Source organism: Mobula birostris, chromosome 23 (assembly GCF_030028105.1).
Source record: "Mobula birostris isolate sMobBir1 chromosome 23, sMobBir1.hap1, whole genome shotgun sequence".
NCBI classification, from domain to species: Eukaryota; Metazoa; Chordata; class Chondrichthyes; order Myliobatiformes; family Myliobatidae; genus Mobula; species Mobula birostris.
The window spans coordinates 56302774-56317071 of NC_092392.1; the positions used below are offsets into that span (position 1 = coordinate 56302774).

General features: G+C 44.0%; 1 protein-coding gene across 1 annotated transcript in view; it reads left to right on the forward strand.

Moving 5' to 3' along the window:
- The window catches only part of lrmp (lymphoid-restricted membrane protein), a 227776-nt gene that overhangs the window by 11120 nt on the left and 202358 nt on the right, over positions 1-14298 (forward strand). Inside the window, exons 3-4 of the mRNA XM_072241407.1 lie at positions 5085-5152; positions 5266-5344. Coding sequence (XP_072097508.1) covers positions 5085-5152; positions 5266-5344 — 147 coding nt within the window. The remainder of the gene's footprint in view (positions 1-5084; positions 5153-5265; positions 5345-14298) is intronic.

Below are 14298 nucleotides of genomic sequence, written 5' to 3' on the forward strand. Positions count from 1 at the left end.
CTGCAGCTTAATGTGAAAAAGACTAAGATGGTGGTAGACCTGAGGAGAGCTAAGGTATTGGTGACCCCTGTTTCCATCCAGGGGGTCAGTGTGGACATGGTGGAGGATTACAGATACCTGGGGATACGAATTGACAATAAACTGGACTGGTCAAAGAACACTGAGGCTGTCTACAAGAAGGGTTAGAGCCGTCTCTATTTCCTGAGGAGACTGAGGTCCTTTAACATCTGCCGGACGATGCTGAGGATGTTCTACAAGTCTGTGGTGGCCAATGCTATCATGTTTGCTTTTGTGTGCTGGGGCAGCAGGCTGAGGGTAGCAGACACCAACAGAATCAACAAACTCATCCTTAAGGCCAGTGATGTTGCGGAGATGGAACTGGACACTCTCACGGTGGTGTCTGAAGAGAGCATGCTGTCCAAGTTGCATGCCATCTTGGTCAATGTTTCCCATCCACTACATAATGTACTGGCTGGGCACAGGAGTACATTCAGCCAGAGACTCATTCCACCGAGATGCAGCACAGAGCGTCATAGGAAGTCATTCCTGCCTGTGGCCATCAAACTTTACAACTCCTCCCTTGGAGGGTCAGACACCTTGAGCCAATAGGCTGGTCCTGGACTTATTTCATAATTTACTGGCACAATTTACATATTACTATTTAACTATTTATGGTTCTATCACTATTTATTATTTATGGAGCAACTGTAACGAAAACCAATTTCCCCCGGGATTAATAAAGTATGACTATAAAGTCAGATGTATCAGTATTACTGTGGAGTGAAAGGTAATTGCAGAGGCATGAGAGAGGGGTTGGCCAGAATTGATTGGAAAAGAACACTGGCAGGTATGATGGCAGACAACAGCAGCTGGAATTTCTGGAAGCAATTCAGATGTCACAGGATATGTACATCACAAAGAGGAAGAAGTTATTCTAAAGGAAAGATGATGTAACCATGGCTAACAAGAGAAGTCAAACCTAATAAAAAAAAAAGCGAAAGAGGGCATATAACAGGGCAAAGATTAGTGGGAAGTTAGAGCATTAGGAAGTTTTAGAAAAGGATTCCCTGAAGGTTGATTTCCAGGTTGACACTGTGGTGAGGAAGGCAAATGCAATGCTAGCATTCACTTTAAGAGGACTAGAATATCAAAGTAAGCTATGTACATACATCTATTGATGCTTCTGGACACATCTTCAGTGATGTTCCTGGAATCATCGGGTGTTTCGGGTCTTTCAACATCATACAACCTCCTCCAGGTGACCCAGCCGGGGCTGATCAGACCCCAGCTTGTGTCCAGATGGCTAGCTACTTATGACTCCATGGCTCCCCTCTTTTGAGCCACAGCCATCTTGAGGCCCTCTCTGCCACATCGGTGGTACTGCTGATGGCTCTCCTCTTCCTCTTTCCCTGGATGCCCAAAATGCTGAAGGCTCTAACTAAAGAACGGGCTACGAATACCCTACAACCAACCTCCACTGAGCAGCTTCCTATCAACCCCTCCCTTCGACGTTGCCTCCAGAATTTGGTTAACATCTTCATCAAACTGCTTCCACAGTGAAGTCACGTTAGCTGCAGGCCATTTGATCCGCCTCCTGTTAGATTTCATGTTCATATAATGTTGAAATTTTATCAAGCACTGGTGAGGCCTCACTTGGAGTATTGTGAGAAGGTTTAGGCCCTTTATGTGAGGATGTGCTGAAACTGGAGAAGGTTCAAAGGAAGTTCACAAAAATGATTCCAGGATTGAATGGTTTGCCATATGAAGAGCATTTGATCGCCTGTATTCACTAGAATTTGGAATAATGAGGGGTTACCTCATTGAAAACTATTGAATTGCAAAGGGCTTTGATAGTGGATGGTGAAGAGTGTTTCCTATGGTGGGAGAGTCTAAGCCCAGAGGAGACAGCCTCAAAATAGAGGTGAGGAAATAAGATGAGGAATTTCTTTAACCAGAGGGTAGTGGATCTGTGGAATTGTTTGCCACAGGCAGCTGTGGAGGCCAAGTCTTTATGTATATTTAAGGCAGAGGTTAATAGATTCTTGACTGGTCAGGGCATAAAGGGATACGGGGAGAAGGCAGGAGATTAGGGCTGAGAGGAAAATTGGATCAGCCATGATGAAATGGCGGAGAAGACTTGGGCCAAATGGCCTAATTCTGCTCCTATATCTTATGGTGTTATAGTCTAAATCCATGCTACCCAATTACACTCATATGATCAATTAACCTACTGATGCATGAGTCTTTGGATTGATCACCAGACTGATGGTAGGGCACTGGATGATAGGAATGCCACTGAATATCAACGGATGGCTGTTTATATTATTTTGGATCTGGTCACCTTTGTTACCTGTCACATTAGTTCACACCTGTGAGGGTGTCTAAGAGTTGGTACATATAATCATAGACTGATTTATATGAGGATTTGGTAATGAAGTTGCACATTGTGCAGTCAAAAGCAGACACTCCTACTTCTGACTGTGTTGGATAGAAGGCCGTTGATAAAATGGCTGAAACTGGTTGGGAACAGCACTGCCCTGAGGACCTCCTGCAATGATGTACAGGGGCTGAGATGGTTGACCTCCAACAATCCTAACAAGCGTCCTTGGTGCAATGTTATGATTCCAGTATTAGAGGTGCCTTCCCTTGGAGTTCGGTGTTACCGTAGCTCCTGATGTCAAGGGAAGTCACTTTCTCCTTCACTGCTGGTATTCAGCTTTTCGGTCTGTAACCAAATGGTCCTGGCAAAACCTAAACTGGGCATCAAAGCATAGCTTACTGGTGGATAAGTCCCACTTGACATTGGTGTTGGTGACAATTAAAAGCATAGATTGGTGAGTGATTAGCTTGATAAAATTTGCCATGCTTCATGTGAACTGATGGATTTTTACACTGTTGTATTATGCCAGTATTGAAATGGTAATGGAACAGCTTGACTAGAGGTGCAGCACCTTCTGGACCAGAGGTACACAGCTGGGATGTTGTCCAGTCCCATGGGCTTTGTGGGATCTGGTGATCTCAACCATTTTTGATTGCACATGGAGTGACTGGGCTATTCTCTGTGCTGGTACTGAAATCAGGAGACAATCTGGATAATTGCAGAACAATGTGAGTGTGGTGTGGTGACACTGGCAATTTGGTCCACTGTTTCTGAAAATATACAGTAAAGAAAGAGAGATTATCCATATCCAAGAGTATTGATTTCACTGTGGTCTAGTGATGTCATCAAGGGAGAGTCCAGGACCAGAGGGCACAGCCTTAGAAGGATATCCCTTTAGAAAAGGAGAGGAGGGAATTCTTTAGCTGGAGGGTGCTGAATGAGTGGAATTCATTGCCACAGCCAGAAGTGGAGGCCAAGTCATTGGGTAATATTTAAAGCAAATGGGTTCTTGGTTAGTAAGGGCATCAAAGTTGATGAGGACAAGACAGCAGAATGTGGTTGAGAGGGAAAATGAATCAGTCATGATAGAATGGGGAAATAGACTCCGGCCAAATGGGCAGTTCTGCTCCCACATCTTGTGCTTATTAATGGATCAAACTTGCCATCGGCTCTCAGCCGCACCAGTCTGTGTCCTTCATTTTTTTTTTAGTTCCCACCTTGTGACAGATATTCCCTTTACTCTCTCAATCCCTCCCACTTCTCTGCAATTAGTCATAGTCATACTTTATTGATCCTGGGGGAAACTGGTTTTCGTTACAGTTGCACCATAAATAATAAATAGTAATAAAACCGTAAATAGTTAAATCGTAATATGTAAATTATGCCAGGAAATAAGTCCAGGACCAGCCTATTGGCTCAGGGTGTCTGACCCTTCAAGAGAGGAGTTGTAAAGTTTGATGGCCACAGGCAGGAATGAATTCCTATGACGCTCTGTGTTGCATCTCAGTGGAATGAGTCTCTGGCTGAATGTACTCCTGTGCCCAACCAGTACATTATGTAGTGGATGGGAGACATTGTCCAAGATGGCATGCAAGTTGGACAGCGTCCTCTTTTCAGACATCAGAACTTTCTGTGGTTGGGATGGAGTAATTGACTTGAGTGTTTTTCTCTTGGCAAAGAAGCTGCCTGACTCGCTGAGTGTTTCCACCATTTTGTTTTTAATTTCAGATTCCCAACATCTGCATTGAACTTGCTGACTTGTACCTTCCTGTGTCAATTACTGCGCCTTTCATAATTTTATTATTTATCTGTAATGCTTAAATTCTCAACCATGTGCAGAATAGCTTCTCCGTTAGCAGCCGTTAGTGATCTGATGTCGAGATGCTTCATTATGGGACTTTACTTCACTTGCACTCAACTTCAGAACTGACTAAGCATGTCACATGTGTGACAGACAACAAGATGTGGTTTCAGCTCTGTGGCTTGAGATTGTTGACTTCTGTCATAATCTTGGTTGCCTGAGGAAGAGAAACAAAAGTTTGGTCGATGATGCTGTTCACCCTGCCTTTGTTTCTGTGGCAATGTTCGTTGGACATGTCAAATCCTGTTTGTCAAGTGGACACTTCATAATGGGGGAAGGGGAGCTATTTTCCTTGTTTTGCCCTCTCATTACAGTCCTTCATCACTTGCTCATTTGATTGTCTAGCCAAGTGTCAACCATGAACGTGGTGGGGAAGTTCAGAAGGAACATGAATATGTGAAGATGTGTTTTGCAAACATATTTGCAAAGGTTCACTAATTCATGCAAGGGATTCTTGCAGAGCAGCGTTCATCACAGTGACCACAGTGCATACTTTCAATAGCTCAAGGATACACCTGTACCTAATGGGGCAGGATGACCTGAAATCAGTGTGATTTGGAACCTTGACAATTGATATCCTGATTTAGTTTAGTGCATACAATATAATATGTATATAGAATATCTTCCTCCTTTGTGTTAAGGCTAGAAAGTTTTTTGTGTGCTACAACACTGAAGAGTTGCATTTGTCAATTTGCATATTATTTCTAAAGGAGAAAATATATACTTAGAATGCTTTTCAGCCACACTGGGAAAATGTAATTAAATCTCAAGTACATAATGCAAGTACCAAAGAATCTGAGTCTCAATGGATTGTTGCCTTGATCAATATTTTTCTTCATGTAGTATCCAAGAGGAAATGGAAGCTGTGAGTGTTACTGAAGATGTGCTACACCACATTGGCCTTGGATCAGGTAATACCTGTATGTTTTATCATTTATATTTTCCCCTTGTTTCCATTGCCCATCTCACCAAGGCCCATTTCAACGCTGGGTGAGTCTCACTCAAAATTCTGTTACTTTTCCAGGAACGAAGAGTTCAGAAGCCAACGACCGAACTGTGGAAAGCTTGGAGGCATTTGGCGGAGAGGTTTCAAGAGGAGACTTGTAAGAGAAAAAGATTCTCTAAAGTTGATATGACTATAGGTATTGTGTGGTTCAATATTTTTATTGAGAGAGGTATTAATCTTGTACTTAAATGCTGACATGAGAGACTACAGATGCTAGTATCTACAGCAACACAGTACTGCAGGGACTCGGCAGATTAGGTAGCATCCATGGATGGAAATGGACAGTCGACATTTTGGGCCAAACTGAAAGATAGTGGGGAAATAGCTGGTATAAAGAGATGTGGAGAAGGAGAGGAGCAAAAGCCATGGGTGATGGGTGAATCCAGGTGAGGGGGATGATGAGCAGATGCCGGAGAGGGGTGAGCGAGAGTGATGTCAGAAGCTGGGAGGTAATTGGGCAAAAGGCTGAAGATAATATAGGAGGGGCCAACTGTAGCTGGTGGGCAGCTATTTTATTCCAGTTCCCATTCCCACACCAAGTCCGTCCACAGCCGCCTCCACTCCCAGCTATAGCCCAAGGGCAAATTAGAGTAGCAGTGCCTTATTCCACATGGACAGTGTCCAAATTTCTGGCATTAGCATTGAATTCTCAAATTTATGGTAACCAGTTCCCTCTTTTGTCTCTCCCCGTGATCCAATTGGTCCCTATCACCCTATCTCTTCTACCCCCCACTCTCTCCATCTGCTCCCTATTCCTCCCATTGGATCTCCTCCCCACCTGCCCTTATTCCATGCACCAATGTGCTTTCCTAACGTCTGCAGCCCTTTGTCACCTCTACCTGTCACCTCCCAGCTCCTGTCATTATTCCCACTCCCCCTCTCTTCCATCTGCCTATTACCCCTCCTCACTTGGGTCCACCTATCTTGCTCCACATCTTTGTACTGACTATCTCCCCTCTTTCAGTCCTGGGATGAAAGGTTTTCACGTGAAATAATAACTGCCTATTTCCCTCCATAGATAAACACAAGAGATTCTAACTGGTGGCATCACGATCTGGTATAGAGGGGCCACTGCACTGGATTGGAAAAAGCTGCAGAAAGTTGTAAGTTGGCCATTAGTCTCTCGAGGACATCATCAAAAGGCGATGCCTCAAAGAAGACCCCTATCCCCCAGGGTCTGCCCCCTTCTCACTGCTAGCATAAGGAGCAGATGCAGGAGACTAGACACATTCAACGTTTTAGTGTTTTTCTCCCTGCCATTCAATTTCTGAAGGGACAATGAATCCATGTACGCTACCTCACTATTAGAATTTTCTCTAATTGCACTAATTAGTTGGTTTAATATATATTTCATACTGCAGTTTTCAGTATTTTTGTTACGTACTGCTGCCACAGACGACAAATTTCACAACATATGCTGGTGATGTTAAACTTGGTTCTGATTCTGCTGGGAAGCTGGCCGAGTGCACAATAGGTCCAAGGTGAATTGTTGTAGAATAATATTTTGAATTTGCAGAGTACAGGGTTAATGGCAGGGTTCTTAACAGTGTGGAGGAATGGCAGGTTCTTGGGGCCCATGTCCACAGATCCCATAAAGTTGCTGAGCAAATTATTAAGTTAGTAAGAAGACATTTGGTGTTTTGGCCTTCATTCGTCGGGGGATTGAGGTCAAGAGCAGTGAGATAATACTGCAGCTCTATAAACTGGTTAGACCACACTTGGAGTACTGTGTTTAGTTCTGGTTGCCCCATTAAAGGAAGAATTTGGAAGCTTCAGAGTGCAGAGGAAATTAACCAGGGTACCCCCTGGATTAGAGAGCATGTCTTAAAGGATGGGTTGAGTGAGCTAGGGGCTTTTCTCTTTGGAGCATGGGAAGATAAGAGGTGACATGATAGGGTGTGCGAGATGATAAGAGGTATAGACTCGAGAATTTTACCCAGAATAGAAATGGCTAATTAGAGGGGATGCAATTTTAGAATCCGGTTTAAAATCATTGGCATATGTCATCACAGTTGTTGGTCTGTGGTTAGCAGTACATTGCAATACATATTAAAAACTGTAAATTACAGTAAACGTATGTTAAAAAAAGATGTCCTTGACGTCCTGGATGCTGCAGAGGCTAGTGCCCACGATGGAGCTGATCGAGTTTGCGACTTGCTACAGTTTATTTCAATCCTGTGCAGTGTCACCTAATCTCTCCACCAATACCAGCCGGTGATGCAGCCAGTTAGAGTGCACTCCATGGTGCATCTTCAGAAATTTGTGTGTTTGTCATGGCGAATCAAACCTCCTCAAATTCCGAATGAAATATAGCCTCTGCTGTGTCGTCTTTGTAACTGCATCAATATGTTAGGCCCAAGATAGGTCTCAGAGATGTTTGCAGTCAGCAACTTGAAATTGCTCACCCTCTCCACCTCTGATCCCTCTGAATACTGGTGTGTGTTCCCTCATTACCCCTTCTGAAATCCACAATCAGTTCTGTGGTCTCACTGATATTGAGTGCAGGGTTGTTGCTGCAACTCCACTCAACCGGCTGATCTATATCACTCCTGTATGCCTTCTCATCGCCGTTGAAATTGTCCCAACGTAGTTGTTTCACAACAAATTCATAGATGGCATTTGAGCTGTCCTTAGCCACACAGTCATGGGTGTAGAGAGAGTAGAGCAGTGGGTTGAGCACGTATCCCTGGGGTGAGCCAGTGTTGATCGTCCACGAGGTAGAGATGTTATTTCTGATTTGCACAGATTGTTCTCTTCAGGTGAGGAAGTCGATCTAGTTACAGAGAGAGGTACAGAGACCTGGGTTTTGGAGCTTCTTGACCAGAATTGTAGGAATGATTGTGTTAAGCACTGAGCTGTAGTCAAAAATCAGCAGCCTGACACAAGTGTTAATATTGTCCAGGTAATCCAAGGCCACATGAAAAGCCAATGACCTATTGTGGCAATAGGCAAATTGCAGTGGGTCCAGGTCCTTAGGCAGGAGTTGATTCTAGCCATAACCAACCTCTCAAAGCGCCTCGTCACCATAGTGCTACTACACGATAGATGCTAAGGCAGCTTGCCCGACTCCCCTTGGGCACTGATATGATTATTGCCCTTTTGAGACAGGTGAGAACTTCAACTGTAGCAATGAGAGATTGAAAATCTCTGGACACGTCTACCAGTTGATGAGCACAGGTTTTCAGAGCCCTGCCAGGTACAGCATTGCGGCCTCTCACCTTGTGATGGTTCACCCTCTTAAAGGACATTCAGACGTTGGCCTCCGAGACAGAGATCACAGGGTCACCGGGTGCTGCAGGGATCCTCAAAGCTGTAGTTATATGTTCCCTTTCAAACTGTGCATAAGGGAGTGAAGCATCAAACTATTCGTGATGTTAGGTTTCGTTTTGTAGGAAGTAATGGCCTGTTATAGACTTGCCTGATTATGTAGAACTCAGTAATGCATCCAGATACTTGCAAAGGACCCTAATGCCACCTGAAGGTTAACTTTCTCTTTTCTCGGCTGCCTGAATTGAATCAACATTTTCTGTTTTTTTTTTCTTTGACACTAGTTACTGCCCTAACTGTAGTCTTGATGATCTGACATGGGTAAAGAACGTGAGTGAGTACCTGAGCCCTGAAAATGTGGTGTTTAGAATCAGAATCAGGTCTATTATCACCAGCATGTGTCGTGAAACTTGTTAACTTTACAAGAATGTGAAAGACTAAACCATACGCAACACAATTAACTTGCATGCGATGTCCGCAGTTAGTGAGTAAGTAGTGTTTCTACTTGAAGTGCTGTAAGTAATGCACTTAAGGTGACGTAACTGGCAACATTGAAATGAAGAATGGTGTAGACGGCCAATGCCTGTCAATATTGCACAACTCAATTTTCAATTGAAAGTGCTAGAGATTGGACATGACGTCATGCTGTTTGTTAGCTGCAACTGTCAACTATGCGTTATGGATGATGTTACTCGCTGAATGTTTCTTGGTGTTGCTATGCAATGAAGATCATGCCAGTTGTACTGTTTAATGGACAGTGTTAACTCTGCAATTTGGTAAGGGTTCTCCTCTGCTACAGTGGGTGGAGGGAGTGTTAAGGGAAAATCCTGAATAACACTGTAACAGGCAGCAGACTGCAATCAAACTTGTCTCCTTCATTGAAGATGACCATGATTTACATTGTCTCTGACACCTCGGGCCATATCCTCCTCTTCCCAGCAGTGACTGGTGCCTGAAGTTTAAGTTTTAAACTTCCTTTGGGACGTTGTCTGCTCTGAAGCCCATGTTTTGAAGTTGACACTGGAGATTACTTCTCATATTTGGCTGCCCTCAACACTCTTAGCACTTGATCTTTCTTGCACCTCATTCACATGCAGTTCACTTCGACATTAGTGGGATAGAAGTGTACAGGACAAACAGGAAATTGTTAGACATTAATTCCACTCAACCGAGGTCACTTCCCCTGTCACTGAGCTGCAAAACACAGATAAAACTTCTGTACTTATGTGTACAGAAGCCAACATTTAAGTCCTCATCAATCCATTCACTGGTGTTCAAGAGAATGGCGCTAAATCTGTGAAAAACCATTTTTAAACTGCTTCTGCTCAACAACACTACACTCTGATCTCAACACTCTCCGAGTATCGTCATCTTGTGGTAGAGAGGCTTCTGAGTTCCTGAGATCTTGAGAGCAATTCTGCCTGGAGTTTAGCTGCCTGGTGCTTTGTTCTTGTAAAGACAAGGGGGAGGTTCTAGCCAAGGCCTCAACAGTGGAGCTGGTGGTAAATGATGGCACATCACAACAGCTGTGAAGGGTCTCCAGTTGTTTTGTATACCTGCCACTGGACCCAATCTACCTGCGGTGACTGCCTGTGCATCAGCTCCCCTGTGTTAGTTACACACAGGTGTTCTCCATTAAGGGAATCCATCCCAGCATTCCCGATTAGCTGTGTGACGATCAGTAAATGGTGAAGGGGGCAAGACTGTGAGGTCTGGAAGCCCCTCAGAATATGTGGAGCCTGAATTGGTCTCTCAACAGCCACCTGAAGACCAATCAGTCGACACCTCCCATCTCCCCCCCCACCGCCCCCCCCCCCCCCCCACCCAGGAGAACATCATTCTCAACTCGGGTGATTGCACTACTACAACTATTACTAGCTTTGATAATAAAGCTCCAAGCAAGAGTAGAAAGTATGCTCCATTTCCAAATGCTAAGAGCAAAGGCAGACATCGGTGAATAAACTTTCTTTCACTGTGCCAGTATGACCTTAGATTAACACTCAAAAATGCTGGAGAACTCAACAGATCAGGAAGCGTCTATCAGTCAATTTCAGGCTGAGACCACAAAACATCAACTGTTTGTTCCTCTCCATGGATGCTGTCTGACCTGCTGAGTTCCTCCAGCATTCTGTGTGTGCGTATTGCTTTGGATTTCCAGAATCTGCTGCGTCTCTTGTGTTTATGGCCTCTGACTATTTGTGTGAAGATCAAAGCCACAAAACTAGACTGAAGCTCATGGTAAACTCACCAGCCGAGATCCCCACCCTCCTGTACTGAAGCTTATGGTAAACTCACCAGCCGAGATCCCCACCCTCCTGTACTGAAGCTCATGGTCTACTCACCAGCTGAGATCCCCACCCTCCTGTACTGCGAGATGAGATCACCTTCTGCAGTTACCTCTGGACTAGAATGGCACAGTATTAGCAAGTTGGTTAAATTACCAGATTTTAATCCACAGGCCTGGACAAGCAGTACAGAGCCTTGAATTCAAGTCTAACCACGGCATCTGTGGAATTCAAATCCACTTGATGGTTTGGAATTTGGAGCAGCTAGTTTTAGTGAGCGAGATATTGAGTTGCTGGAGTAACTCAGCAAGTCAGGTGGAATCTGTGGAGAGCAAGTGAGTCAACATTTTGGGACAAGACCCTTCATCTGGACTTGGAAAAAAATAGATGGGAGAAGACCAGTACAAAAAGGGAAGGATATGAGCTATCAAGGGAGAGGTGGATCCAAATGAAGAGGGGTATTAAGCAGATAAAACCAGGTGAAAAGGGAGAAGTGCAAATAGTGACAGAAACTGTAAAGTGATGGATGGAGGCAGCAGAGGTCTAAATGATGGAATCTGATAGGAAGGTGAGGGGAACCAAATAAGGGAGGTGGGGATGGCAGAGGGAAACAGGGAGGGAACATAGTGGGAGGAGTGTGTGGGTGTTGGTTAGATGGAGTGGGTAGGGTGTTGGGAAAGAAACAAGTGTCTGGGAAGGTGGCTAGGAAAGATGGGTAGACCTGCCTGGATAGATCAGAGGCAGAGTGAAATCTTTAGCAACAATAATCACTGGGCTGGCATTTAAACCCAGTCTAGGCCCCTGATGTCATACAAGGTAGGATATGTACCACCCTTGTTTATGATATGACCTGACTCCAGACCCACCAGGTATAGTTGATATTTTTAAAAAATTGCACATCTAAACAGCTTGTTAGGCCTTTCATTGTAGTTGTCTCACCACCTCCCTTGAGGAAATTGTTAACTTCAAGGGCATCCTTAAAGGTGAAAGTTTGTCGCATCCTTCACGGGAATAACTGTCAACAACTTCTCAAGATGGAGGAGGAGCTCCAAGTAAGCAGAATCGTCTGTGAGGTGGTGGATACAGCCCAGTAACTCTCAGACAAGATGCTCCCAACAACTGAGCACATCTACAAGGCGTGCTGCCATAAGAAAGCAGCATCCATCGTCAGGGACCCCGACCATACAGGCTGTGCGCTCTTGCTGCTGCCATTGGGAAGGAGAGCCTTGGGTCCTACACCACCAGTTTTGGGAGCAGTTGTTACCCCTCACCCATGAGGCTCCTGAACCATTGGGAAATAACCTCAACTCTGAACTGATTCCACAACCTATAGATTCACTATCAATGACTTTACAACTCAAGCTCTCAGTGTGATCTTTTATTTGCACAGATTATCATGTTTTGCACATTTATCAATCCTTGTGTGTAGTTTTTCATTAATACTATTTTTGTTCCACTGTGAATTCCTCAAAGAAAATGAATCTCAAGGTAGCATATGGTGATGTATATGTACTTGTATTAAAGATTTACTTTCAACTTTAAACTTTGAAGAAATTGAGTGTATGGTCAGTGTATGGAACTGTGCGTAGACAGTAGAAAGAGCATCAAAAGGGTGGTTGGGGAGGGGGTGCAGGGAGTGAGGGAGAGCTGGTGAGCTGCCAGTTTCGCACTGTTTCCAACCTCTTGGCACCCACTTCATTTCATCACCAGTCCCCTGCAGTAGCGGGCAAACAAGTGCAACAACTTTGAAGCATGTGCCTTTGAGGTGAAAATGCAAGTAGTGTGATTTTTGTTTTTCCTGTTGAGAAACAGCTGTTTGCTAAGTTTAGCAAAAATGTGTCAAATTTGAGGCAAGAAGTGGTTCTACACAACTAACAGAATGCTGTAGCTTTGCTAAGGGGTATTTACATCAGTTCAATAGGAGCTACACTGAGCACACACTCAACTAATAAACTAAAGACCCTTAACCTCTCTTACTATTTACAACATTGAAAGCAATGCCAATGTGACCATGTGGCTTTCAGTTAGTCCTAACGAAGGGTCTCACCCCGAAACGTCGACTGTACCTCTTCCTATAGATGCTGCCTGGCCTGCTGCGTTCAGCAGCATTTTTTGTGTGTGTTCCAATGTGACCATGGCACATTCTCTGACTCCTGAGAGAATTAATGACCATAGCAATGCATCAGGTTGTTTGTTGTGACCATTGGTGAAGAGGGAGTGATATGTTCCCATCAGGCATAGTAATAGACCATTTTGATTGACCCTTGATTTAGGGAGAACTGGCAGTGAAACATGAAGTTGCAACAAAGGGGAACGAGATTGATTTGAGTGCTTGGCCTTGACATCAGGAAAACTCTTCTGCCGATCTTGATAACTTCAGGCTTTAACATTGTGTCAAAAGAGCATCAGTTCCACACTACTAGTGCCAGCCAAAATCAGACTTCAGTTCTCTTGGGTATAAATTCAAGATGAAATCTCTGGAAATGGGAGTGAGCCAATAATTTGCTTTTAACATGGTGAACCTTTGTTTTTGGAGTATAACTTGTGCTTGAGGTGATAGGAGGTAGATGGGAAATTTTGGATAATGAAGTCACCATTGGGGGTGCTGTCTGCCTAATAACCACATGACAGAGGGTTTTCGGTGTATGGGCTTCTCTCCTTATCCACTCCCTCCTTGTAGAACTTTGTTATCTTTCATTCCTAAACTTCACCCCCTTTAGGCTGCAGTGTGGACCCTTGAAGACACATACTATAACTGTTGTGTTAGGGTCCTTTGGGTTGTACTTTCTGATGGTGTCCTGAATATTCATGTCCTGTACTATTGTGCTTTGGCTGTATGAAATCCTGCAACAGGAGAGTTTGCCTCAAATGGGCCGGGGTTGGATAGGTGGACCTACTGTCTAAACACCAATGACAATCCTAATCCCACCTCTGAGAAGAATCTCAAGCAATAAGTTCTGCCTCTAATAATTTTGATGTACCAAGGGCTGGCAGTCATCTCCTCCCCTTCCATATTAAGTACAATGATTTGTATTCTAGATTTTGTCCTTTCACTAGGTGGCTGCTGTCAGACGTATTTCTTGTTACTAGTTCTGAATTGTTTCCAGACTTCCCTTGGTTTTTGGTGCCCCATTTCCAATTCTTCACATCCTTGACATTGTTAGCTCACTGACTTTATTCCCTAGAGCATAGGAGAATGAGAGGAGATTGGACAGAGGTACACTGAATTGAGGGGCATAGACAGTAAATGCAAGCAGGCTTTTTTCTACTGAGGTTGAATGAGACCAGAACTGGAGGTCACCAGTTAAGGGTGAAAGGTGAAATGTTTAAGGAGAACATGAGGGGGGGCTTCACTCGGGATGGTCAGAGTGTGGAACAAGCTGCCAGTAGAAGTGGTAAATGCGAGTTTGATTTCAACTCTAACTTTTTGAGGTACTTCAATGGGTAGGTAATTATTTCAGGTTTATTTTAAAACTTGATGCCACTGTTATGATTTGTA